We start from the raw sequence: 26629 nt of genomic DNA on the forward strand, positions 1-26629 counted from the left end.
CATGTCCACCCGCTCCTCTGCACACTCCACTGGCTTCCAGTTGAAGCTCACATCAACTACAAGACCATGGTGCTTACCTACGGAGCAGCAAGAGCAACTGCCCCTCCCTATCTCCAGGCTATGCTCCAACCCTACACCCCAACTCGAGCACTCCGTTCTGCCACCTCTGGTCTCTTGGCCCTCCAACCCCTACGGGAGGGAAGTTCCCGCTCAGCCCAGTCCAAGCTCTCTCTGTCCTGGCACCCCAATTGTGGAACCAGCTTCCCCCTGAAGCTAGGACAGCAGAGTCCCTGGCTATCTTCCGAAAACATCTGAAACCCTTCCTCTTCAAAGAGTTGCTTGGCAGCAGCTAATGGGGATCCATAATAAACTCCAGGAAGGGTAGCTTGGCAGCAGCTAATTGTAAGTCGCTCTGGATAAGAGCATCTGCTAAATAACTAAAATGTAAAAATGTAAATAAGTGGATCATTTTAATCGGCTGTGTAGTGCTAGGGCAAAGACAAACATGTTCTCCCCTTTGGGTCCCCAGGACCAGGATTAAGAAACGCTGTTCTATCTGGACTAATCCCATTCCCCACCTCACCTCTCCCTGGCTACTGTATGTAGACATGATCCAACTCTGTGAACACACTGACTATCCTTCAATAGATGGTTGTTACGTGTACCTGTTTGCTTTATTTGCCGACCACAAGCATGTAAGTAAGATATGAGAGCATTGCTAGTTTAATTTTTTAGTTTCAGTGTTGCTACAGTTTGCAAACAAAGGATTTGTGACACTATTTCTGTTTTTCAGGTGATCATGGTGACAGTCTGTCATGGAGATGGGAAACTCTAGTTCTCAGTGTTAGCTGGGGCTGGTGGAAAAGTGTGACACCAATCAGGCCCCAGAGGGCTGGAGTACCACGATGAGGATGACCCAATCAGGCCCCAGAGGACTGGAGTACCACGATGAGGATGACCCAATCAGGCCCCAGAGGACTGGAGTACCACGATGAGGATGACCCAATCAGGCCCCAGAGGGCTGGAGTACCACGATGAGGATGATCCAATCAGGACCCAGAGGACTAGAGTACCACGATGAGGATGACCAGAAGAAGATGGAATCAACAGACTTGACACTAGATCCAGCATGATCCGATACAGGTCTCTCCTGGAGAGTTCCCGTCTTGTAGGTTTTCTCCAACCCTAATCTAGTGCACCTGGTTCTAATAACTAGCTGGTTGATAAGCTGCAGGAGGGTAACTCTCCAGGAGATCTGAACCTTCACCTAGTCCCTCCACCCTTTCCTCTTGTAACCTCTCTCCCTCTACTATAGCAGTCTAGTCCCTCCACCCTTTCCTCTTGTAACCTCTCTCCCTCTGCTATAGCAGTCTAGTCCCTCCACCCTTTCCTCTTGTAACCTCTCTCCCTCTACTATAGCAGTCTAGTCCCTCCACCCTTTCCTCTTGTAACCTCTCTCCCTCTACTATAGCAGTCTAGTCCCTCCACCCTTTCCTCTTGTAACCTCTCTCCCTCTACTATAGCAGTCTAGTCCCTCCACCCTTTCCTCTTGTAACCTCTCTCCCTCTACTATAGCAGTCCCTCCACCCTTTCCTCTTGTAACCTCTCTCCCTCTACCATAGCAGTCTAGTCCCTCCACCCTTTCCTCTTGTAACCTCTCTCCCTCTACTATAGCAGTCCCTCCACCCTTTCCTCTTGTAACCTCTCTCCCTCTACTATAGCAGTCTAGTCCCTCCACCCTTTCCTCTTGTAACCTCTCTCCCTCTACTATAGCAGTCTAGTCCCTCCACCCTTTCCTCTTGTAACCTCTCTCCCTCTACTATAGCAGTCTAGTCCCTCCACCCTTTCCTCTTGTAACCTCACTCCCTCTACTATAGCAGTCTAGTCCCTCCACCCTTTCCTCTTGTAACCTCTCTCCCTCTACTATAGCAGTCTAGTCCCTCCACCCTGTCCTCTTGTAACCTCTCTCCCTCTACCATAGCAGTCTAGTCCCTCCACCCTTTCCTCTTGTAACCTCTCTCCCTCTACTATAGCAGTCTCTCCACCCTTTCCTCTTGTAACCTCTCTCCCTCTACTATAGCAGTCTAGTCCCTCCACCCTTTCCTCTTGTAACCTCTCTCCCTCTACCATAGCAGTCTAGTCCCTCCACCCTTTCCTCTTGTAACCTCTCTGCCTCTACCATAGCAGTCTAGTCCCTCCACCCTTTCCTCTTGTAACCTCTCTCCCTCTACTATAGCAGTCTAGTCCCTCCACCCTTTCCTCTTGTAACCTCTCTCCCTCTACTATAGCAGTCTAGTCCCTCCACCCTTTCCTCTTGTAACCTCTCTCCCTCTACTATAGCAGTCTAGTCCCTCCACCCTTTCCTCTTGTAACCTCTCTCCCTCTACTATAGCAGTCTAGTCCCTCCACCCTTTCCTCTTGTAACCTCTCTCCCTCTACTATAGCAGTCTAGTCCCTCCACCCTTTCCTCTTGTAACCTCTCTCCCTCTACCATAGCAGTCTAGTCCCTCCACCCTTTCCTCTTGTAACCTCTCTCCCTCTACTATAGCAGTCTAGTCCCTCCACCCTTTCCTCTTGTAACCTCTCTCCCTCTACCATAGCAGTCTAGTCCCTCCACCCTTTCCTCTTGTAACCTCTCTCCCTCTACCATAGCAGTCTAGTCCCTCCACCCTTTCCTCTTGTAACCTCTCTCCCTCTACCATAGCAGTCTAGTCCCTCCACCCTTTCCTCTTGTAACCTCTCTCTCTCTACCATAGCAGTCTAGTCCCTCCACCCTTTCCCCTTGTAACCCCTCTCCCTCTACTATAGCAGTCTAGTCCCTCCACCCTTTCCTCTTGTAACCTCTCTCCCTCTACTATAGCAGTCTAGTCCCTCCACCCTTTCCTCTTGTAACCTCTCTCCCTCTACTATAGCAGTCTAGTCCCTCCACCCTTTCCTCTTGTAACCTCTCTCCCTCTACCATAGCAGTCTAGTCCCTCCACCCTTTCCTCTTGTAACCTCTCTCCCTCTACCATAGCAGTCTCTCCACCCTTTCCTCTTGTAACCTCTCTCCCTCTACTATAGCAGTCTAGTCCCTCCACCCTTTCCACCCTTTCCTCTTGTAACCTCTCTCCCTCTACTATAGCAGTCTAGTCCCTCCACCCTTTCCTCTTGTAACCTCTCTCCCTCTACCATAGCAGTCCCTCCACCCTTTCCTCTTGTAACCTCTCTCCCTCTACTATAGCAGTCTAGTCCCTCCACCCTTTCCTCTTGTAACCTCTCTCCCTCTACTATAGCAGTCTAGTCCCTCCACCCTTTCCTCTTGTAACCTCTCTCCCTCTACTATAGCAGTCTAGTCCCTCCACCCTTTCCTCTTGTAACCTCTCTCCCTCTACTATAGCAGTCTAGTCCCTCCACCCTTTCCTCTTGTAACCTCTCTCCCTCTACTATAGCAGTCTAGTCCCTCCACCCTTTCCTCTTGTAACCTCTCTCCCTCTACTATAGCAGTCTAGTCCCTCCACCCTTTCCTCTTGTAACCTCTCTCCCTCTACTATAGCAGTCTAGTCCCTCCACCCTTTCCTCTTGTAACCTCTCTCCCTCTACTATAGCAGTCTAGTCCCTCCACCCTTTCCTCTTGTAACCTCTCTCCCTCTACTATAGCAGTCTAGTCCCTCCACCCTTTCCTCTTGTAACCTCTCTCCCTCTACTATAGCAGTCTAGTCCCTCCACCCTTTCCTCTTGTAACCTCTCTCCCTCTACCATAGCAGTCTAGTCCCTCCACCCTTTCCTCTTGTAACCTCTCTCCCTCTACTATAGCAGTCTAGTCCCTCCACCCTTTCCTCTTGTAACCTCTCTCCCTCTACCATAGCAGTCTAGTCCCTCCACCCTTTCCTCTTGTAACCTCTCTCCCTCTACCATAGCAGTCTAGTCCCTCCACCCTTTCCTCTTGTAACCTCTCTCCCTCTACCATAGCAGTCTAGTCCCTCCACCCTTTCCTCTTGTAACCTCTCTCTCTCTACCATAGCAGTCTAGTCCCTCCACCCTTTCGCCTTGTAACCCCTCTCCCTCTACTATAGCAGTCTAGTCCCTCCACCCTTTCCTCTTGTAACCTCTCTCCCTCTACTATAGCAGTCTAGTCCCTCCACCCTTTCCTCTTGTAACCTCTCTCCCTCTACTATAGCAGTCTAGTCCCTCCACCCTTTCCTCTTGTAACCTCTCTCCCTCTACCATAGCAGTCTAGTCCCTCCACCCTTTCCTCTTGTAACCTCTCTCCCTCTACTATAGCAGTCTAGTCCCTCCACCCTTTCCTCTTGTAACCTCTCTCCCTCTACTATAGCAGTCTAGTCCCTCCACCCTTTCCTCTTGTAACCTCTCTCCCTCTACCATAGCAGTCTAGTCCCTCCACCCTTTCCTCTTGTAACCTCTCTCCCTCTACCATAGCAGTCTAGTCCCTCCACCCTTTCCTCTTGTAACCTCTCTCCCTCTACTATAGCAGTCTAGTCCCTCCACCCTTTCCTCTTGTAACCTCTCTCCCTCTACTATAGCAGTCTAGTCCCTCCACCCTTTCCTCTTGTAACCTCTCTCCCTCTACTATAGCAGTCTAGTCCCTCCACCCTTTCCTCTTGTAACCTCTCTCCCTCTACTATAGCAGTCTAGTCCCTCCACCCTTTCCTCTTGTAACCTCTCTCCCTCTACTATAGCAGTCTAGTCCCTCCACCCTTTCCTCTTGTAACCTCTCTCCCTCTACCATAGCAGTCTAGTCCCTCCACCCTTTCCTCTTGTAACCTCTCTCCCTCTACTATAGCAGTCTAGTCCCTCCACCCTTTCCTCTTGTAACCTCTCTCCCTCTACCATAGCAGTCTAGTCCCTCCACCCTTTCCTCTTGTAACCTCTCTCCCTCTACCATAGCAGTCTAGTCCCTCCACCCTTTCCTCTTGTAACCTCTCTCCCTCTACCATAGCAGTCTAGTCCCTCCACCCTTTCCTCTTGTAACCTCTCTCTCTCTACCATAGCAGTCTAGTCCCTCACCCTTTCCCCTTGTAACCCCTCTCCCTCTACTATAGCAGTCTAGTCCCTCCACCCTTTCCTCTTGTAACCTCTCTCCCTCTACTATAGCAGTCTAGTCCCTCCACCCTTTCCTCTTGTAACCTCTCTCCCTCTACTATAGCAGTCTAGTCCCTCCACCCTTTCCTCTTGTAACCTCTCTCCCTCTACCATAGCAGTCTAGTCCCTCCACCCTTTCCTCTTGTAACCTCTCTCCCTCTACCATAGCAGTCTCTCCACCCTTTCCTCTTGTAACCTCTCTCCCTCTACTATAGCAGTCTAGTCCCTCCACCCTTTCCACCCTTTCCTCTTGTAACCTCTCTCCCTCTACTATAGCAGTCTAGTCCCTCCACCCTTTCCTCTTGTAACCTCTCTCCCTCTACCATAGCAGTCCCTCCACCCTTTCCTCTTGTAACCTCTCTCCCTCTACTATAGCAGTCTAGTCCCTCCACCCTTTCCTCTTGTAACCTCTCTCCCTCTACTATAGCAGTCTAGTCCCTCCACCCTTTCCTCTTGTAACCTCTCTCCCTCTACTATAGCAGTCTAGTCCCTCCACCCTTTCCTCTTGTAACCTCTCTCCCTCTACTATAGCAGTCTAGTCCCTCCACCCTTTCCTCTTGTAACCTCTCTCCCTCTACTATAGCAGTCTAGTCCCTCCACCCTTTCCTCTTGTAACCTCTCTCCCTCTACTATAGCAGTCTAGTCCCTCCACCCTTTCCTCTTGTAACCTCTCTCCCTCTACTATAGCAGTCTAGTCCCTCCACCCTTTCCTCTTGTAACCTCTCTCCCTCTACTATAGCAGTCTAGTCCCTCCACCCTTTCCTCTTGTAACCTCTCTCCCTCTACTATAGCAGTCTAGTCCCTCCACCCTTTCCTCTTGTAACCTCTCTCCCTCTACTATAGCAGTCTAGTCCCTCCACCCTTTCCTCTTGTAACCTCTCTCCCTCTACCATAGCAGTCTAGTCCCTCCACCCTTTCCTCTTGTAACCTCTCTCCCTCTACTATAGCAGTCTAGTCCCTCCACCCTTTCCTCTTGTAACCTCTCTCCCTCTACCATAGCAGTCTAGTCCCTCCACCCTTTCCTCTTGTAACCTCTCTCCCTCTACCATAGCAGTCTAGTCCCTCCACCCTTTCCTCTTGTAACCTCTCTCCCTCTACCATAGCAGTCTAGTCCCTCCACCCTTTCCTCTTGTAACCTCTCTCTCTCTACCATAGCAGTCTAGTCCCTCCACCCTTTCCCCTTGTAACCCCTCTCCCTCTACTATAGCAGTCTAGTCCCTCCACCCTTTCCTCTTGTAACCTCTCTCCCTCTACTATAGCAGTCTAGTCCCTCCACCCTTTCCTCTTGTAACCTCTCTCCCTCTACTATAGCAGTCTAGTCCCTCCACCCTTTCCTCTTGTAACCTCTCTCCCTCTACCATAGCAGTCTAGTCCCTCCACCCTTTCCTCTTGTAACCTCTCTCCCTCTACCATAGCAGTCTCTCCACCCTTTCCTCTTGTAACCTCTCTCCCTCTACTATAGCAGTCTAGTCCCTCCACCCTTTCCACCCTTTCCTCTTGTAACCTCTCTCCCTCTACTATAGCAGTCTAGTCCCTCCACCCTTTCCTCTTGTAACCTCTCTCCCTCTACCATAGCAGTCCCTCCACCCTTTCCTCTTGTAACCTCTCTCCCTCTACTATAGCAGTCTAGTCCCTCCACCCTTTCCTCTTGTAACCTCTCTCCCTCTACTATAGCAGTCTAGTCCCTCCACCCTTTCCTCTTGTAACCTCTCTCCCTCTACTATAGCAGTCTAGTCCCTCCACCCTTTCCTCTTGTAACCTCTCTCCCTCTACTATAGCAGTCTAGTCCCTCCACCCTTTCCTCTTGTAACCTCTCTCCCTCTACTATAGCAGTCTAGTCCCTCCACCCTTTCCTCTTGTAACCTCTCTCCCTCTACTATAGCAGTCTAGTCCCTCCACCCTTTCCTCTTGTAACCTCTCTCCCTCTACTATAGCAGTCTAGTCCCTCCACCCTTTCCTCTTGTAACCTCTCTCCCTCTACTATAGCAGTCTAGTCCCTCCACCCTTTCCTCTTGTAACCTCTCTCCCTCTACCATAGCAGTCTAGTCCCTCCACCCTTTCCTCTTGTAACCTCTCTCCCTCTACTATAGCAGTCTAGTCCCTCCACCCTTTCCTCTTGTAACCTCTCTCCCTCTACCATAGCAGTCTAGTCCCTCCACCCTTTCCTCTTGTAACCTCTCTCCCTCTACTATAGCAGTCTAGTCCCTCCACCCTTTCCTCTTGTAACCTCTCTCCCTCTACTATAGCAGTCTAGTCCCTCCACCCTTTCCTCTTGTAACCTCTCTCCCTCTACCATAGCAGTTTAGTCCCTCCACCCTTTCCTCTTGTTACCTCTCTCCCTCTACCATAGCAGTCTAGTCCCTCCACCCTTTCCTCTTGTAACCTCTCTCCCTCTACTATATCAGTCTAATCTCTCCACCCTTTCCTCTTGTAACCTCTCTCCCTCTACTATAGCAGTCTAGTCCCTCCACCCTTTCCTCTTGTAACCTCTCTCTCTCTACCATAGCAGTCTAGTCCCTCCACCCTTTCTCTTGTAACCTCTCTCCCTCTACTATAGCAGTCTAGTCCCTCCACCCTTTCCTCTTGTAACCTCTCTCCCTCTACTATAGCAGTCTCTCCACCCTTTCCTCTTGTAACCTCTCTCCCTCTACTATAGCAGTCTAGTCCCTCCACCCTTTCCTCTTGTAACCTCTCTCTCTCTACTATAGCAGTCTAGTCCCTCCACCCTTTCCTATTGTAACCTCTCTCCCTCTACTATAGCAGTCTAGTCCCTCCACCCTTTCCTCTTGTAACCTCTCTCCCTCTACTATAGCAGTCTAGTCCCTCCACCCTTTCCTCTTGTAACCTCTCTCCCTCTACTATAGCAGTCTAGTCCCTCCACCCTTTCCTCTTGTAACCTCTCTCCCTCTACTATAGCAGTCTAGTCCCTCCACCCTTTCCTCTTGTAACCTCTCTCCCTCTACTATAGCAGTCTAGTCCCTCCACCCTTTCCTCTTGTAACCTCTCTCCCTCTACTATAGCAGTCTAGTCCCTCCACCCTTTCCTCTTGTAACCTCTCTCCCTCTACTATAGCAGTCTAGTCCCTCCACCCTTTCCTCTTGTAACCTCTCTCCCTCTACCATAGCAGTCTAGTCCCTCCACCCTTTCCTCTTGTAACCTCTCTCCCTCAACTATAGCAGTCTAGTCCCTCCACCCTTTCCTCTTGTAATCTCTCTCCCTCTACCATAGCAGTCTAGTCCCTCCACCCTTTCCTCTTGTAACCTCTCTCCCTCTACTATAGCAGTCTAGTCCCTCCACCCTTTCCTCTTGTAACCTCTCTCCCTCTACTATAGCAGTCTAGTCCCTCCACCCTTTCCTCTTGTAACCTCTCTCCCTCTACCATAGCAGTTTAGTCCCTCCACCCTTTCCTCTTGTTACCTCTCTCCCTCTACCATAGCAGTCTAGTCCCTCCACCCTTTCCTCTTGTAACCTCTCTCCCTCTACTATATCAGTCTAATCTCTCCACCCTTTCCTCTTGTAACCTCTCTCCCTCTACTATAGCAGTCTAGTCCCTCCACCCTTTCCTCTTGTAACCTCTCTTTCTCTACCATAGCAGTCTAGTCCCTCCACCCTTTCTCTTGTAACCTCTCTCCCTCTACTATAGCAGTCTAGTCCCTCCACCCTTTCCTCTTGTAACCTCTCTCCCTCTACTATAGCAGTCTCTCCACCCTTTCCTCTTGTAACCTCTCTCCCTCTACTATAGCAGTCTAGTCCCTCCACCCTTTCCTCTTGTAACCTCTCTCCCTCTACTATAGCAGTCTAGTCCCTCCACCCTTTCCTATTGTAACCTCTCTCCCTCTACCATAGCAGTCTAGTCCCTCCACCCTTTCCTCTTGTAACCTCTCTCCCTCTACTATAGCAGTCTAGTCCCTCCACCCTTTCCTCTTGTAACCTCTCTCCCTCTACTATAGCAGTCTAGTCCCTCCACCCTTTCCTATTGTAACCTCTCTCCCTCTACTATAGCAGTCTAGTCCCTCCACCCTTTCCTCTTGTAACCTCTCTCCCTCTACTATAGCAGTCTAGTCCCTCCACCCTTTCCTCTTGTAACCTCTCTCCCTCTACCATAGCAGTCTAGTCCCTCCACCCTTTCCTCTTGTAACTTCTCTCCCTCTACTATAGCAGTCCCTCCACCCTTTCCTCTTGTAACCTCTCTCCCTCTACTATAGCAGTCTAGTCCCTCCACCCTTTCCTCTTGTAACCTCTCTCCCTCTACCATAGCAGTCTAGTCCCTCCACCCTTTCCTCTTGTAACCTCTCTCCCTCTACTATAGCAGTCTAGTCCCTCCACCCTTTCCTCTTGTAACCTCTCTCCCTCTACTATAGCAGTCTAGTCCCTCCACCCTTTCCTCTTGTAACCTCTCTCCCTCTACTATAGCAGTCTAGTCCCTCCACCCTTTCCTCTTGTAACCTCTCTCCCTCTACTATAGCAGTCTAGTCCCTCCACCCTTTCCTCTTGTAACCTCTCTCCCTCTACCATAGCAGTCTAGTCCCTCCACCCTTTCCTCTTGTAACCTCTCTCCCTCTACTATAGCAGTCTAGTCCCTCCACCCTTTCCTCTTGTAACCTCTCTCCCTCTACCATAGCAGTCTAGTCCCTCCACCCTTTCCTCTTGTAACCTCTCTCCCTCTACCATAGCAGTCTAGTCCCTCCACCCTTTCCTCTTGTAACCTCTCTCCCTCTACCATAGCAGTCTAGTCCCTCCACCCTTTCCTCTTGTAACCTCTCTCTCTCTACCATAGCAGTCTAGTCCCTCCACCCTTTCCCCTTGTAACCCCTCTCCCTCTACTATAGCAGTCTAGTCCCTCCACCCTTTCCTCTTGTAACCTCTCTCCCTCTACTATAGCAGTCTAGTCCCTCCACCCTTTCCTCTTGTAACCTCTCTCCCTCTACCATAGCAGTCTAGTCCCTCCACCCTTTCCTCTTGTAACCTCTCTCCCTCTACCATAGCAGTCTCTCCACCCTTTCCTCTTGTAACCTCTCTCCCTCTACTATAGCAGTCTAGTCCCTCCACCCTTTCCACCCTTTCCTCTTGTAACCTCTCTCCCTCTACTATAGCAGTCTAGTCCCTCCACCTTTTCCTCTTGTAACCTCTCTCCCTCTACCATAGCAGTCCCTCCACCCTTTCCTCTTGTAACCTCTCTCCCTCTACTATAGCAGTCTAGTCCCTCCACCCTTTCCTCTTGTAAGCTCTCTCCCTCTACTATAGCAGTCTAGTCCCTCCACCCTTTCCTCTTGTAACCTCTCTCCCTCTACTATAGCAGTCTAGTCCCTCCACCCTTTCCTCTTGTAACCTCTCTCCCTCTACTATAGCAGTCTAGTCCCTCCACCCTTTCCTCTTGTAACCTCTCTCCCTCTACTATAGCAGTCTAGTCCCTCCACCCTTTCCTCTTGTAACCTCTCTCCCTCTATTATAGCAGTCTAGTCCCTCCACCCTTTCCTCTTGTAACCTCTCTCACTCTACTATAGCAGTCTAGTCCCTCCACCCTTTCCTCTTGTAACCTCTCTCCCTCTACCATAGCAGTCTAGTCCCTCCACCCTTTCCTCTTGTAACCTCTCTCCCTCTACTATAGCAGTCTAGTCCCTCCACCCTTTCCTCTTGTAACCTCTCTCACTCTACTATAGCAGTCTAGTCCCTCCACCCTTTCCTCTTGTAACCTCTCTCCCTCTACTATAGCAGTCTAGTCCCTCCACCCTTTCCTCTTGTAACCTCTCTCCCTCTACTATAGCAGTCTAGTCCCTCCACCCTTTCCTCTTGTAACCTCTCTCCCTCTACCATAGCAGTCTAGTCCCTCCACCCTTTCCTCTTGTAACCTCTCTCCCTCTACCATAGCAGTCTAGTCCCTCCACCCTTTCCTCTTGTAACCTCTCTCCCTCTACTATAGCAGTCTAGTCCCTCCACCCTTTCCTCTTGTAACCTCTCTCCCTCTACTATAGCAGTCTAGTCCCTCCACCCTTTCCTCTTGTAACCTCTCTCCCTCTACTATAGCAGTCTAGTCCCTCCACCCTTTCCTCTTGTAACCTCTCTCCCTCTACTATATCAGTCTAGTCTCTCCACCCTTTCCTCTTGTAACCTCTCTCCCTCTACTATAGCAGTCTAGTCCCTCCACCCTTTCCTCTTGTAACCTCTCTCTCTCTACCATAGCAGTCTAGTCCCTCCACCCTTTCCTCTTGTAACCTCTCTCCCTCTACTATAGCAGTCTAGTCCCTCCACCCTTTCCTCTTGTAACCTCTCTCCCTCTACTATAGCAGTCTCTCCACCCTTTCCTCTTGTAACCTCTCTCCCTCTACTATAGCAGTCTAGTCCCTCCACCCTTTCCTCTTGTAACCTCTCTCCCTCTACTATAGCAGTCTAGTCCCTCCACCCTTTCCTATTGTAACCTCTCTCCCTCTACCATAGCAGTCTAGTCCCTCCACCCTTTCCTCTTGTAACCTCTCTCCCTCTACCATAGCAGTCTAGTCCCTCCACCCTTTCCTCTTGTAACCTCTCTCCCTCTACTATAGCAGTCTAGTCCCTCCACCCTTTCCTCTTGTAACCTCTCTCCCTCTACCATAGCAGTCTAGTCCCTCCACCCTTTCCTCTTGTAACCTCTCTCCCTCTACCATAGCAGTCTAGTCCCTCCACCCTTTCCTCTTGTAACCTCTCTCCCTCTACCATAGCAGTCTAGTCCCTCCACCCTTTCCTCTTGTAACCTCTCTCCCTCTACTATAGCAGTCTAGTCCCTCCACCCTTTCCTCTTGTAACCTCTCTCCCTCTACCATAGCAGTCTAGTCCCTCCACCCTTTCCTCTTGTAACCTCTCTCCGTCTACTATAGCAGTCTAGTCCCTCCACCCTTTCCTCTTGTAAACTCTCTCCCTCTACTATAGCAGTCTAGTCCCTCCACCCTTTCCTCTTGTAACCTCTCTCCCTCTACCATAGCAGTCTAGTCCCTCCACCCTTTCCTCTTGTAACCTCTCTCCCTCTACTATAGCAGTCTAGTCCCTCCACCCTTTCCTCTTGTAACCTCTCTCCCTCTACTATAGCAGTCCCTCCACCCTTTCCTCTTGTAACCTCTCTCCCTCTACTATAGCAGTCTAGTCCCTCCACCCTTTCCTCTTGTAACCTCTCTCCCTCTACTATAGCAGTCTAGTCCCTCCACCCTTTCCTCTTGTAACCTCTCTCCCTCTACTATAGCAGTCTAGCCCCTCCACCCTTTCCTCTTGTAACCTCTCTCCCTCTACTATAGCAGTCTAGTCCCTCCACCCTTTCCTCTTGTAAACTCTCTCCCTCTACTATAGCAGTCTAGTCCCTCCACCCTTTCCTCTTGTAACCTCTCTCCCTCTACCATAGCAGTCTAGTCCCTCCACCCTTTCCTCTTGTAACCTCTCTCCCTCTACTATAGCAGTCTAGTCCCTCCACCCTTTCCTCTTGTAACCTCTCTCCCTCTACCATAGCAGTCTAGTCCCTCCACCCTTTCCTCTTGTAACCTCTCTCCCTCTACTATAGCAGTCTAGTCCCTCCACCCTTTCCTCTTGTAACCTCTCTCCCTCTACTATAGCAGTCTAGTCCCTCCACCCTTTCCTCTTGTAACCTCTCTCCCTCTACTATAGCAGTCTAGTCCCTCCACCCTTTCCTCTTGAAACCTCTCTCCCTCTACTATATCAGTCTAGTCTCTCCACCCTTTCCTCTTGTAAACTCTCTCTCTCTACCATAGCAGTCTAGTCCCTCCACCCTTTCCTCTTGTAACCTCTCTCCCTCTACTATAGCAGTCTAGTCCCTCCACCCTTTCCTCTTGTAACCTCTCTCCCTCTACTATAGCAGTCTCTCCACCCTTTCCTCTTGTAACCTCTCTCCCTCTACTATAGCAGTCTAGTCCCTCCACCCTTTCCTCTTGTAACCTCTCTCCCTCTACTATAGCAGTCTAGTCCCTCCACCCTTTCCTATTGTTATCTCTCTCCCTCTACCATAGCAGTCTAGTCCCTCCACCCTTTCCTCTTGTAACCTCTCTCCCTCTACCATAGCAGTCTAGTCCCTCCACCCTTTCCTCTTGTAACCTCTCTCCCTCTACTATAGCAGTCTAGTCCCTCCACCCTTTCCTCTTGTAACCTCTCTCCCTCTACCATAGCAGTCTAGTCCCTCCACCCTTTCCTCTTGTAACCTCTCTCCCTCTACTATAGCAGTCTAGTCCCTCCACCCTTTCCTCTTGTAACCTCTCTCCCTCTACTATAGCAGTCCCTCCACCCTTTCCTCTTGTAACCTCTCTCCCTCTACTATAGCAGTCTAGTCCCTCCACCCTTTCCTCTTGTAACCTCTCTCCCTCTACTATAGCAGTCTAGCCCCTCCACCCTTTCCTCTTGTAACCTCTCTCCCTCTACTATAGCAGTCTAGTCCCTCCACCCTTTCCTCTTGTAAACTCTCTCCCTCTACTATAGCAGTCTAGTCCCTCCACCCTTTCCTCTTGTAACCTCTCTCCCTCTACCATAGCAGTCTAGTCCCTCCACCCTTTCCTCTTGTAACCTCTCTCCCTCTACTATAGCAGTCTAGTCCCTCCACCCTTTCCTCTTGTAACCTCTCTCCCTCTACCATAGCAGTCTAGTCCCTCCACCCTTTCCTCTTGTAACCTCTCTCCCTCTACCATAGCAGTCTAGTCCCTCCACCCTTTCCTCTTGTAACCTCTCTCCCTCTAATATAGCAGTCTAGTCCCTCCACCCTTTCCTCTTGTAACCTCTCTCCCTCTACTATAGCAGTCTAGTCCCTCCACCCTTTCCTCTTGTAACCTCTCTCCCTCTACCATAGCAGTCTAGTCCCTCCACCCTTTCCTCTTGTAACCTCTCTCTCTCTACCATAGCAGTCTAGTCCCTCACCCTTTCCCCTTGTAACCCCTCTCCCTCTACTATAGCAGTCTAGTCCCTCCACCCTTTCCTCTTGTAACCTCTCTCCCTCTACTATAGCAGTCTAGTCCCTCCACCCTTTCCTCTTGTAACCTCTCTCCCTCTACTATAGCAGTCTAGTCCCTCCACCCTTTCCTCTTGTAACCTCTCTCCCTCTACCATAGCAGTCTAGTCCCTCCACCCTTTCCTCTTGTAACCTCTCTCCCTCTACCATAGCAGTCTAGTCCCTCCACCCTTTCCTCTTGTAACCTCTCTCCCTCTACTATAGCAGTCTAGTCCCTCCACCCTTTCCTCTTGTAACCTCTCTCCCTCTACTATAGCAGTCTAGTCCCTCCACCCTTTCCCCTTGTAACCTCTCTCCCTCTACCATAGCAGTCTAGTCCCTCCACCCTTTCCTCTTGTAACCTCTCTCCCTCTACCATAGCAGTCTAGTCCCTCCACCCTTTCCTCTTGTAACCTCTCTCCCTCTACTATAGCAGTCTAGTCCCTCCACCCTTTCCTCTTGTAACCTCTCTCCCTCTACCATAGCAGTCTAGTCCCTCCACCCTTTCCTCTTGTAACCTCTCTCCCTCTACCATAGCAGTCTAGTCCCTCCACCCTTTCCTCTTGTAACCTCTCTCCCTCTAATATAGCAGTCTAGTCCCTCCACCCTTTCCTCTTGTAACCTCTCTCCCTCTACTATAGCAGTCTAGTCCCTCCACCCTTTCCTCTTGTAACCTCTCTCCCTCTACCATAGCAGTCTAGTCCCTCCACCCTTTCCTCTTGTAACCTCTCTCCCTCTACTATAGCAGTCTAGTCCCTCCACCCTTTCCTCTTGTAACCTCTCTCCCTCTACCATAGCAGTCTCTCCACCCTTTCCTCTTGTAACCTCTCTCCCTCTACCATAGCAGTCTAGTCCCTCCACCCTTTCCTCTTGTAACCTCTCTCCCTCTACTATAGCAGTCTAGTCCCTCCACCCTTTCCTCTTGTAACCTCTCTCCCTCTACTATAGCAGTCTAGTCCCTCCACCCTTTCCTCTTGTAACCTCTCTCCCTCTACTATAGCAGTCTAGTCCCTCCACCCTTTCCTCTTGTAACCTCTCTCCCTCTACCATAGCAGTCTAGTCCCTCCACCCTTTCCTCTTGTAACCTCTCTCCCTCTACTATAGCAGTCTAGTCCCTCCACCCTTTCCTCTTGAAACCTCTCTCCCTCTACCATAGCAGTCTAGTCCCTCCACCCTTTCCTCTTGTAACCTCTCTCCCTCTACTATAGCAGTCTAGTCCCTCCACCCTTTCCTCTTGTAACCTCTCTCCCTCTACTATAGCAGTCTAGTCTCCACCCTTTCCTCTTGTAACCTCTCTCCCTCTACTATAGCAGTCTTTGGTGATTGGACTGATGAAGGTAAACAGACATCTTGCTGCTACCACATTTAACAATGTGTGATTCCTCCACCATTATGTCGTCATTTAAAATAAAGTGAATCATCTTTGTTTCATGTTCTTGTTTGTGCTAAGGAGGTCCAGTAGGTGAATATGAATAGAACTGATGACTGTATTACAATCATGTTGGTAAGGATGACTTGACTGAAATATTATGTTTTGGTATTGTAATACTTTCTGGAATTGGTCTCATCACCTGCTGCTTGCATTTCAATAGCGAAGTTGTTTATGAATTACACACAGGGGCGGCTCTAGACTTTTGGGGGCGCTTAGTGAAATGTGGTTGGGAGGCCCACCACCTACATTTTACATTTAGTCATTCAGCAGACACTCTTATTCAGAGCGACATACAGGAGCAATTAGGGTTAAGTTCCTTGCTCAAGGGCACATCGACAGATTATTCACCGGGCCACCTGGAGGTCAGGGCCCCTGGGCCCAGTTGGTTTTTGGTCATGATTGTGACAAGATTAAATTGCTGGCTAGACTAACTACCAATCTAATAATTGTTAGCTGACATGGCTAATTGAGTGACTGTCAGTGACAGACATAATATCTACTATTCTTACTCTCAATAGTAAGTTGAGCCCACTGATTTCCTCATTTTCTTTTACATGTTTTGGGTCGGGCCCCCTAGTGGCCAGGGGCCCTAAGCGACCGCTTATGGAACCGGCTCTGATTTCCATTTATCCAGAAAGTCTGGATAAATTAGGCTAAGGTGCTGCAACATCAGTCAACAGCTATCTTAGTGCAGAACAACATTGCCTGGACACCTATGTGTATGATTTTGTGATGAGACTCCAAATAATATTGGAGATATGGCCAAAGAGTAGCTAGTACCGACGATCAAGGTAAGAATAGACATAGCTATAACATTCACTAATGTTTGATGAAACTGTCACGGTATATGTAATTTAAGAGGATTGTTTAAATTAGCTAACTAGCTAGCTACGTACGGTGGAGAGGTTGGTTAGATTCAACAAAATGAATGTTTGTTGCCGATCTGAGCCCATGCCTGTTAGATAGTTGATCTGCCATGAATTTAATTGTGACTATGGCTGAGATAATTGAACAAAATAAGTATGTTGAGGGTCGAAATTGTCAAGGTACAACGACTTAGCTAGCCAAAAGTGGGCTGCTCGGACAAGACGTTAACCCGGGAGCCTGGCTAGAAAGCTAGCTAGCAACTGACGTTAAATCAAATCAAATCAAATCAAATCAAATTTTATTGGTCACATGCGCCGAATACAACAGGTGCAGACATTACAGTGAAATGCTTACTTACAGCCCTTAACCAACAGTGCATTTATTTTTAACAAAAAAAGTAAAAATAAAACAACAACAAAAAAAAGTGTTGAGAAAAAAAAGAGCAGAAGTAAAATAAAGTGACAGTAGGGAGGCTATATATACAGGGGGGTACCGTTGCAGAGTCAATGTGCGGGGGCACCGGCTAGTTGAGGTAGTTGAGGTAATATGTACATGTGGGTAGAGTTAAAGTGACTATGCATAAATAATTAACAGAGTAGCAGCAGCGTAAAAAGGATGGGGTGGGGGGGCAGTGCAAATAGTCCGGGTAGCCATGATTAGCTGTTCAGGAGTCTTATGGCTTGGGGGTAGAAGCTGTTGAGAAGTCTTTTGGACCTAGACTTGGCACTCCGGTACCGCTTGCCGTGCGGTAGCAGAGAGAACAGTCTATGACTAGGGTGGCTGGAGTCTTTGACAATTTTGAGAGCCTTCCTCTGACACCGCCTGGTATAGAGGTCCTGGATGGCAGGAAGCTTGGCCCCAGTGATGTACTGGGCCGTACGCACTACCCTCTGTAGTGCCTTGCGGTCGGAGGCCAAGCAGTTGCCATACCAGGCGGTGATGCAACCAGTCAGGATGCTCTCGATGGTGCAGCTGTAGAATTTTTTGAGGATCTGAGGACCCATGCCAAATCTTTTCAGTCTCCTGAGGGGGAATAGGCTTTGTCGTGCCCTCTTCACGACTGTCTTGGTGTGTTTGGACCATGATAGTTCGTTGGTGATGTGGACACCAAGGAACTTGAAGCTCTCTCTGTTCCACTACAGCCCCGTCGATGAGAATGGGGGCGTGCTCAGTCCTCTTTTTTTTCCTGTAGTCCACAATCATCTCCTTTGTCTTGGTCACGTTGAGGGAGAGGTTGTTGTCCTGGCACCACACGGCCAGGTCTCTGACCTCCTCCCTATAGGCTGTCTCATCGTTGTCGGTGATCAGGCCTACCACTCTTGTGTCATCGGCAAACTTAATGATGGTGTTGGAGTCGTGCCTGGCCATGCAGTCATGGGTGAACAGAGAGTACAGGAGGGGACTGAGCACGCACCCCTGAGGGGCCCCCGTGTTGAGGATCAGTGTGGCAGATATGTTGTTACCTACCCTTACCACCTGGGGGCGGCCCGTCAGGAAGTCCAGGATCCAGTTGCAGAGGGAGGTGTTTAGTCCCAGGATCCTTAGCTTAGTGATGAGCTTAGAGGGCACTATGGTGTTGAATGCTGAGCTGTAGTCAATGAATAGCATTCTCACGTAGGTGTTCCTCTTGTCCAGGTGGGAAAGGGCAGTGTGGAGTGCAATAGAGATTGCATCATCTGTGGATCTGTTGGGGCGGTATGCAAATTGGAGTGGGTCTAGGGTTTCTGGGATAATGCTGTTGATGTGAGCCATGACCAGCCTTTCAAAGCACTTCATGGCTACAGACGTCAGTGCTACGGGTCGGTAGTCATTTAGGCAGGTTATCTTAGAGCCCTTGGGCACGGGGACTATGGTGGTCTGCTTGAAACATGTTGGTATTACAGACTCAGTCAGGGACATGTTGAAAATGTCAGTGAAGACACTTGCCAGTTGGTCAGCACATGCTCGGAGTACACGTCCTGGTAATCCGTCTGGCCCTGCGGCCTTGTGAATGTTGACCTGCTTAAAAGTCTTACTCACATCGGCTACGGAGAGCGTGATCACATAGTCATCCGGAACAGCTGGTGCTCTCATGCATGCTTCAGTGTTGCTTGCCTCGAAGCGAGCATAGAAGTGGTTTAGCTCGTCTGGTAGGCTTGTGTCACTGGGCAGCTCGCGGCTGTGCTTCCCTTTGTAGTCTGTAATAGTTTTCAAGCCCTGCCACATCCGACGAGCGTCAGAGCCAGTGTAGTACGATTCAATCTTAGTCCTGTATTGACTCTTTGCCTGTTTGATGGTTCGTCTGAGGTCATAGCGGGATTTCTTATAAGCGTCCGGGTTAGAGTCCCGTTCCTTGAAAGCGGCAGCTCTACCCTTTAGCTCAGTGCGGATGTTTCCTGTAATCCATGGCTTCTGGTTGGGGTATGTACGTACGGTCACTGTGGGGACGACATCATCGATGCACTTATTGATGAAGCCAGTGACTGATGTGGTGTACTCCTCAATGCTGTCTGAAGAATCCCGGAACATGTTCCAGTCTGTGCTAGCAAAACAGTCCTGTAGCTTAGCATCTGCGTCATCTGACCACTTTTTTATTAACCGAGTCACTGGTGCTTCCTGCTTTAGTTTTTGCTTATAAGCAGGAATCAGGAGGATAGAGTTATGGTCAGATTTGCCAAATGGAGGGCGAGGGAGAGCTTTGTATGCGTCTCTGTGTGTGGAGTAAAGGTGGTCTAGAGTTTTTTTTCCTCTGGTTGCACATTTAACATGCTGGTAGAAATTAGGTAGAACGGATTTAAGTTTCCCTGCATTAAAGTCCCCGGCCACTAGGAGCGCTGCATCTGGATGAGCGTTTTCCTGTTGATTTATGGCCTTGTACAACTCATTCAGTGCAATCTTAATGCCAGCATTGGTTTGTGGTGGTAAATAGACAGCTATGAAAAATATAGATGAAAACTCTCTTGGTAAATAGTGTGGTCTACAGCTTATCATAAGATACTCTACCTCAGGCGAGCAAAACCTTGAGACTTCCTTAGTATTTGATTTTGTGCACCAGCTGTTGTTTACAAATATACACAGACCGCCACCCCTTGTCTTACCGGAGTCAGCCGTTCTATCCTGCCGATGTAGCGTATAGCCCGCTAGCTGTATGAAATCCATGTCGTCGTTCAGCCACGACTCGGTGAAACATAAGATATTACAGTTTTTAATGTCCCGTTGGTAGGATAACCGTAATCTTAAGTCATCCAATTTATTTTCAAATGATTGAACGTTGGCTAATAGGATTGATGGAAGAGGCAGTTTACTCGCTCGCCGTCGGTTCCTTACAAGGCACCCCGATCTACGTCCACGATATCTCCGTCTCTTCCTCACGCGAATGACGGGGATTTGGGCCTTGTCGGGTGTCTGTATGATATCCTTCGCGGCCGCCTCGTTGAAGAAAAAATATTCGTCCAATACGAGGTGAGTAATCGCTGTCCTGATATCCAGAAGCTCTTTTTGGTTATAAGAGACGATGGCAGAAACATTATGTACAAAATAAATTACAAATAATGCGGAAAAACACACATAATAGTACAATTGGTTAGAGGGCTGTAAAACGGCAGCCATCTTCTCCGGCGCTAACGAAACAGTTACAATTTCAATAATGTAGGCTATTGTGATGAGGTGGTGATGAAGGAGTCCGGTGCAGGAGGGTAAATCACAGAATAACAGGCTTTAATCCACAAAATACAGGTTTACGCAGAAATGCGTCAAACACACTCCAGGGCACAACACAGGCGCACTGGAAAATACAAGGCACATAGGAAAAATACTCTAGTCGATACATAATACACGAGCTCCACCGAGCTTCACAAACCTCCACAAACAAACAATCACCCACACAGACAAGGAACCAGAGGGAACACTTATACCATGACTAATGAGGGAATAAGGACCAGGTGTGTGTGATTGAAGACAAGGCAAATGGAGTGATGATAAATGGATCGGCAGTAGCTAGTAAGCCGGTGACGCCGAACGCCGAAACCTGCCCGAACAAGGAGGGGAGGCAGCCTCGGCAGAAGTCGTGACCCCCTTGACGCTTGGCTCCAGCAGCGCGCCGACACCAGCCTCGGGGACGGCCAGGAGGACGCGGAGCAGGGCGAGCTGGATGGCGACGCTGGAAATCCCGTAACATGGAGGGATCGAGGATGTTACGGATCGAAGATATCGAAGATATCGAAGATATCCCTCACAGGGACACAGCACCGTTCCTCCGGACCGTACCCCTCCCACTCCACGAGTTACTGAAGGCCCCCCACCCGACGCCTCGAATCCAGGATGGAACGGACAGAGTACGCCGGGGCCCCCTTGATGTCCAGAGGATGTTGAGGGACCTCCCGCACCTCAGCCTCCTGGAGCGGACGAGCTACCACCGGCCTGAGGAGATACACATGGAACGAGGGGTTAATACGGTAATCAGGGGGAGTAATAAGCTATAAGTGACCTTGTTTACTCTCCTCAGGACTTTGAACGGCCCCACAAACCGCGGGCTCAGCTTCCGGCAGGCGGAGGGGCAGACCCGATCCCCCGGTACAAAGACGGGGGCCTCACTGCGGTGGCGGTCAGCGTTGGCCTTCTGACGACGCACAGCGCATTGGAGGTGAACGTGGGCAGCATCCCACGTCACCTCTGCGCGCCAAAACCAGTCATCCACCGCAGGAGCCTAGGTCTGGCTCTGGTGCCACGGTGCCAGAACCGGTTGGTAACCTATAATACACTGGAAAGGCGTTAGGTTAGTGGAGGAGTGGTGTAGAGAGTTCTGGGCATATTCTGCCCATGGCAAGAACACCGACCACTCCCCCGGCCGGTCCTGGCAGTCGGACCATAGGAACCTACCCACGTCCTAATTTACCCGTGCCACCTGCCCATTACTCTCGGGGTGGAACCCAGAGGTCAGGCTGACCGAGACCCCCAGACGTTCCATGAACGCCTTCCAGACCTTGGACGTGAACTGGGGACCTTGGTCAGACACTATATCCTCTGGTACCCCGTAGTGCCGGAAGACGTGAGTAAACAGGGCCTCCGCAGTCTGCAGGGCCGTGGGGAGACCGGGCAGAGGAAGGAGGCGGCAGGCTTTAGAAAAGCGGTCCACAACGACCAGGATGGTGGTGTTACCTTGGGAGAGGGGAAGATCAGTTAGAAAATCAACACTTAGGTGAGACCATGGTCGTTGTGGAACTGGTAAAGGCTGTAACTTACCTGCTGGGAGGTAACTAGGTGCCTTACTCTGGGCGCACACCGAGCAGGAGGAGACATACACCCTCACGTCCTTAGCCAAGGTAGGCCACCAGTATTTTCCGGTCAGGCAGCGCTCTGTACGGCCGATACCTGGGTGACCAGAGGAGGATGACGTGTGTGCCCAGTAGATCAGACGATCACGGAGAAGAGCAGGCACGTACTGTAGTTCAGCTGGACACTGAGGTGGAGAGGGATGCCTGCTCTATATCCGCGTCCATCGCCCATACTACCGGCGCCACAATGCAGGAGGCCGGGAGTATGGGGGTGTTGTCGCTGGGCCTCTCCTCTGTGTCATACAGCCGGGACAGCGCATCTGCCTTCATGTTCTTCGTACCCGGGATGTATGATAGAGTGAAATCAAACCAGGTGAAGAATAGGGCCCATCTGGCCTGGCGAGGATTCAGCCTCCTCGCTGCCCGGATGTACTCCGGGTTACGGTGGTCCGTCCAGACGAGGAAAGGGTGTTTTGCCCCCTCGAGCCAATGCCTCCAGACGGTCAAGGCTCGGCCAACAGCCAACAGCTCCCGATCACCAACGCTGCAGTTCTGCTCCGCCGGGCTGAGCTTCTTCGAGAAGAACGCACAGGGGTGGAGCTTGGGTGGCGTACCCGAGCGTTTAGACAGGACAGCTCTTATCCCAACCTCAGACGCATCCACCTCCACTACGAACGGTAGTGATGAATCGGGGTGGGCCAGTACTGGGGCTGAGGTGAACAGACCCCGCAGTTTGCTGAAGGCCAGGTCAGCCTCAGCAGACCAGCGGAGCCAGGATGGCCCACCCTTCAACAGGGAGGTAATGGGAGCTGCGACCTTGCCAAGCCCCGGATAAACCTCCGATAGTAGTTGGCAAAGCCAAGGAAGCGCTGCACCTCCTTAACCGTGGTTGGAGTTGGCCAATTACGCACGGCTGAAATGCGATCTCCCTCCATCTCCACACCTGAGGTGGTAATGCGGTATCCGAGGAAGGAGACGGACTGTTGGAAAAACAGACACTTCTCTGCCTTAGCATAAAGGTAATTTTCCAACAGTCGGCCCAGCACCTTGCGAACCAGGGACACATGCTCGGCGCGTGTAGCGGAATACACCAGGATGTCATCGATGTAGACCACTACACCGCGACCAAGCATGTCCCGAAACACCTCGTTCACAAAGGACTGGAAAACTGAGGGAGCATTCATCAAACCATAGGGCATCACCAGGTATTCATAATGCCCCGTGGTTGTGCTGAATGCTGTCTTCCACTCATCTCCCTCTCGGATACGCACCAGGTTGTACGCACTCCTGAGATCTAATTTGGTGAAGAAGCACGCCCCATGCATTGACTCAATCACTGAAGGAATGAGGGGGAGAGGATAACTAAATATTATCGTCTCCCTGTTCAGTGGTCCGTCCTTCTTCTTCACAAAGAAGAAACTCGAGGAGGCGGGTGAAGTGGAGGGACGTGTATATACCCCTGGCGCAGGGACTCAGTGACATGTTTCCATAGCCACCGTTTCAGCCTGTGACAGGGGGTATATATGACTCCTGGGAGGTACAGCGTCTACCCGGCGTCTACCCGGCGTCTACCCGGCGTCTACCCGGCGTCTACCCGGCGTCTACCCGGAGGTTTATCGCGTAATCCCCCGCCCGATGAGGTGGTAATTTAGTCGCCTGCGTTTTAGGGTTTGGGTTTTAGAGAACGCTTGCGCCAGATCGAGGTATTCGGGGGGAATGCGCACGGTGGAGGTACTGTCTGGACTTTCCACCATGGTTGCACCAACGGAAACACCTAGACACCTACCCTGACACTCTTGCGAACACCCCGTGAGAACCCTCTGCGGCCATGAGAAGGTGGGGTTGTGGAGTGCTAGCCAAGGGATACCTAATACCACAGGGAAAGCAGGAGACTCAATAATGGAAAAAGTAACCTGCTCACAATGATTCTCCTGGGTAATCATGGTGACTGGTGCAGTAACTTCCTTAACCAACCCGGACCCTAATGGTCGACTATCAAGTGCTCTGATGGGGCATGGAATGGATAGGGGAATCAATGGAATGCCTATACGGTGTGCGAATGCCCTGTCCATAAAGTTCCCAGCTGCGCCTGAATCGACTAGCGCCTTACACTGGGGAACTACCATGTGCTCAGGAAAGGAGATGTGTATTTTACAGTGCGCAGCAGAGGGCTCTGAACGAGTGTGGGTGTTCGATACCTGGGGTGATGCAAGAGTGCCCTGCCTGCCGCCTCCAGGACCAAAAGAACGTTGACTACGACGTGTGGTGGATTGTCCCTTCGTGCCACCAGAGTGGCACTGTCGCTGTCCTCCTCCGCTCTCGGACGGCGGCTCCACCCAGCTCCATCGGCTCGGGATCCGAGTCGTCCGGGGTGGAAACGGGCAGGACGTCCTCTGGCTGCCAGCAGGTTGTCCAAACGAATGGCCATGTCCACCAGTTTGTTGAAGGACAACATGGTGTCTCAGCAGGCTAGCTCCTGTCGGACGTCCTCCCACAGATGGCACCGGAAATGGTCGATCAGGGCCCGCTCGTTCCACCCGGACCCCGCTGCCAGGAGGGGAATCGTGACAGCTATCTTGCTCGAATTCAATTTCAAATATGTCTTAGCTACTGTTGCTAGCAGAGGAGAGAGTGGCTAGGTTTCAGTTTTGCATCACAGCTCGGTACATAGAACAGATAGATCACCAATGAGGACATGCTGATAGATCACCAATGAGGACATGCTGATAGATCACCAATGAGGACATGCTGATAGATCACCAATGAGGACATGCTGATAGATCACCAATGAGGACATGCTGATAGATCACCAATGAGGACATGCTGATAGATCACCAATGAGGACATGCTGATAGATCACCAATGAGGACATGCTGATAGATCACCAATGAGGACATGCTGAGAGATCACCAATGAGGACATGCTGAGAGATCACCAATGAGGACATGCTGAGAGATCACCAATGAGGACATGCTGAGAGATCACCAATGAGGACATGCTGATAGATCACCAATGAGGACATGCTGAGAGATCACCAATGAGGACATGCTGATAGATCACCAATGAGGACATGCTGAGAGATCACCAATGAGGACATGCTGAGAGATCACCAATGAGGACATGCTGATAGATCACCAATGAGGACATGCTGAGAGATCACCAATGAGGACATGCTGATAGATCACCAATGAGGACATGCTGATAGATCACCAATGAGGACATGCTGATAGATCACCAATGAGGACATGCTGAGAGATCACCAATGAGGACATGCTGAGAGATCACCAATGAGGACATGCTGATAGATCACCAATGAGGACATGCTGATAGATCACCAATGAGGACATGCTGAGAGATCACCAATGAGGACATGCTGAGAGATCACCAATGAGGACATGCTGAGAGATCACCAATGAGGACATGCTGAGAGATCACCAATGAGGACATGCTGAGAGATCACCAATGAGGACATGCTGAGAGATCACCAATGAGGACATGCTGATAGATCACCAATGAGGACATGCTGATAGATCACCAATGAGGACATGCTGAGAGATCACCAATGAGGACATGCTGAGAGATCACCAATGAGGACATGCTGAGAGATCACCAATGAGGACATGCTGCATTTCTCACTTTGAATGAGACTGTATGATCTGTAATCCTAATTCTGCCTACTTTTTTCGTTTCTCCTTCAACAAAAATGAAATATTATTAGCCTGTTTTCCCCCATGTCATTCAGATAGCTTTCCCTTCATTCTTTGCTGTAAAAGATAGCAGAGAAAATATATTTTTTTATTACATCATCAACACCTTTCTCGGATATTCAAACAGAAGGCACTTCTGATATGTAATCTTTCTCGGTCATTTGAGTGTCACTGTTGACAATTTAGAGGAATTTCTTAAATGTCTTCTTAGAGAATCCCTACGGGAGAATGATACATTTCTATACATTCTTCCAGCAAGAAAACTAGCAAGCGAATCGCGGTGCCATCTGCTGACCATTTAGGTGTGCCTAATTTCATTCCGTAATATGGAGTATTGACTGAGAAATGACTAAGGGAAAAACTCACTTTATCATGCATTGCTGGTTGAAAACCAAATATAGTCGTGACTATAATGTATAACCTATTCTCCAGTGTGTCTGCTGCTCTGACTGTGTTAAGACTCATCCATGCTTCCTGCTCTCTGTCTGTCTGTCTGTCTGTCTGTCTGTCTGTCTGTCTGTCTGTCTGTCTGTCTGTCTGTCTGTCTGTCTGTCTGTCTGTCTGTCTGTCTGTCTGTCTGTCTGTCTGACGTCTGTCTGTCTGTCTGTCTGTCTGTCTCTCCATCAGCAGCAGCAGAGCAGCGAGGCGACCACCCACACCAGACCACCTATCAGGGACTCAACGAGGGACAACACCAACTCCTTTCACACTCAGAGACAGAAAAGCACTGAGGTCCGAAATGTTAGATCAACCTCTCTCAATTAAATTAAATTAAATTTCAATTTAAGGGGCTTTATTGGCATTGGAAACGTATGTTAACATTGCCAAAGCAAGTGAAATAGATAATAAACAAAAGTGAAATAAACAATACAAAATGTACAGTAAACATTACACTCACAAAAGTTCCAAAATATTAATGTAATTTCAAATGTCATATTATGTCTATATACAGTGTTATAATGATGTGCAAATAGATAAAGTACAAAAAGGAAAATAAATCAACATAAATATGAGTTGTATTTACGATGGTGTTTGTTTTTCACTGGTTGCCCTTTTCTTGTGGCAACAGGTCACAAATCTTGCGGCTGTGATTGCACACTGTGGCATTTCACCCAATGGGTGAAATGGGAGTTTATCAAAATTGGATTGTGGGTCTGTGTAATCTGAGGGAAATATTGTTCTCTAATATGGTCATACATTTGGCAGGAGGTTAGGAAGTGCAGCTCAGTTTCCACCTCATTTTGTGGGCAGTGTGCACATAGCCTGTCTTCTCTTGAGAGCCAGATCTGCCTTCGGCGGCCTTTCTCAATAGCAAGGCTATGCTCACTGAGTCTGTACA

General features: G+C 49.8%; 1 protein-coding gene across 1 annotated transcript in view; it reads left to right on the plus strand.

Annotated features, from left to right (window-relative positions):
* Positions 1–26629, plus strand: part of LOC311123872 (cyclin-dependent kinase-like 5) — a gene marked incomplete at its 3' end in the record, with an annotated part of 208862 nt that overhangs the window by 176347 nt on the left and 5886 nt on the right. The window contains exon 12 of the mRNA XM_084198092.1: positions 25918–26022. Within this exon, the coding sequence (XP_084054218.1) occupies positions 25918–26022 (105 nt within the window). The remainder of the gene's footprint in view (positions 1–25917; positions 26023–26629) is intronic.

This window comes from Coregonus lavaretus, assembly GCF_964263955.1.
Source record: "Coregonus lavaretus genome assembly, contig: HAP1_SCAFFOLD_365, whole genome shotgun sequence".
Lineage (NCBI taxonomy): Eukaryota > Metazoa > Chordata > Actinopteri > Salmoniformes > Salmonidae > Coregonus > Coregonus lavaretus.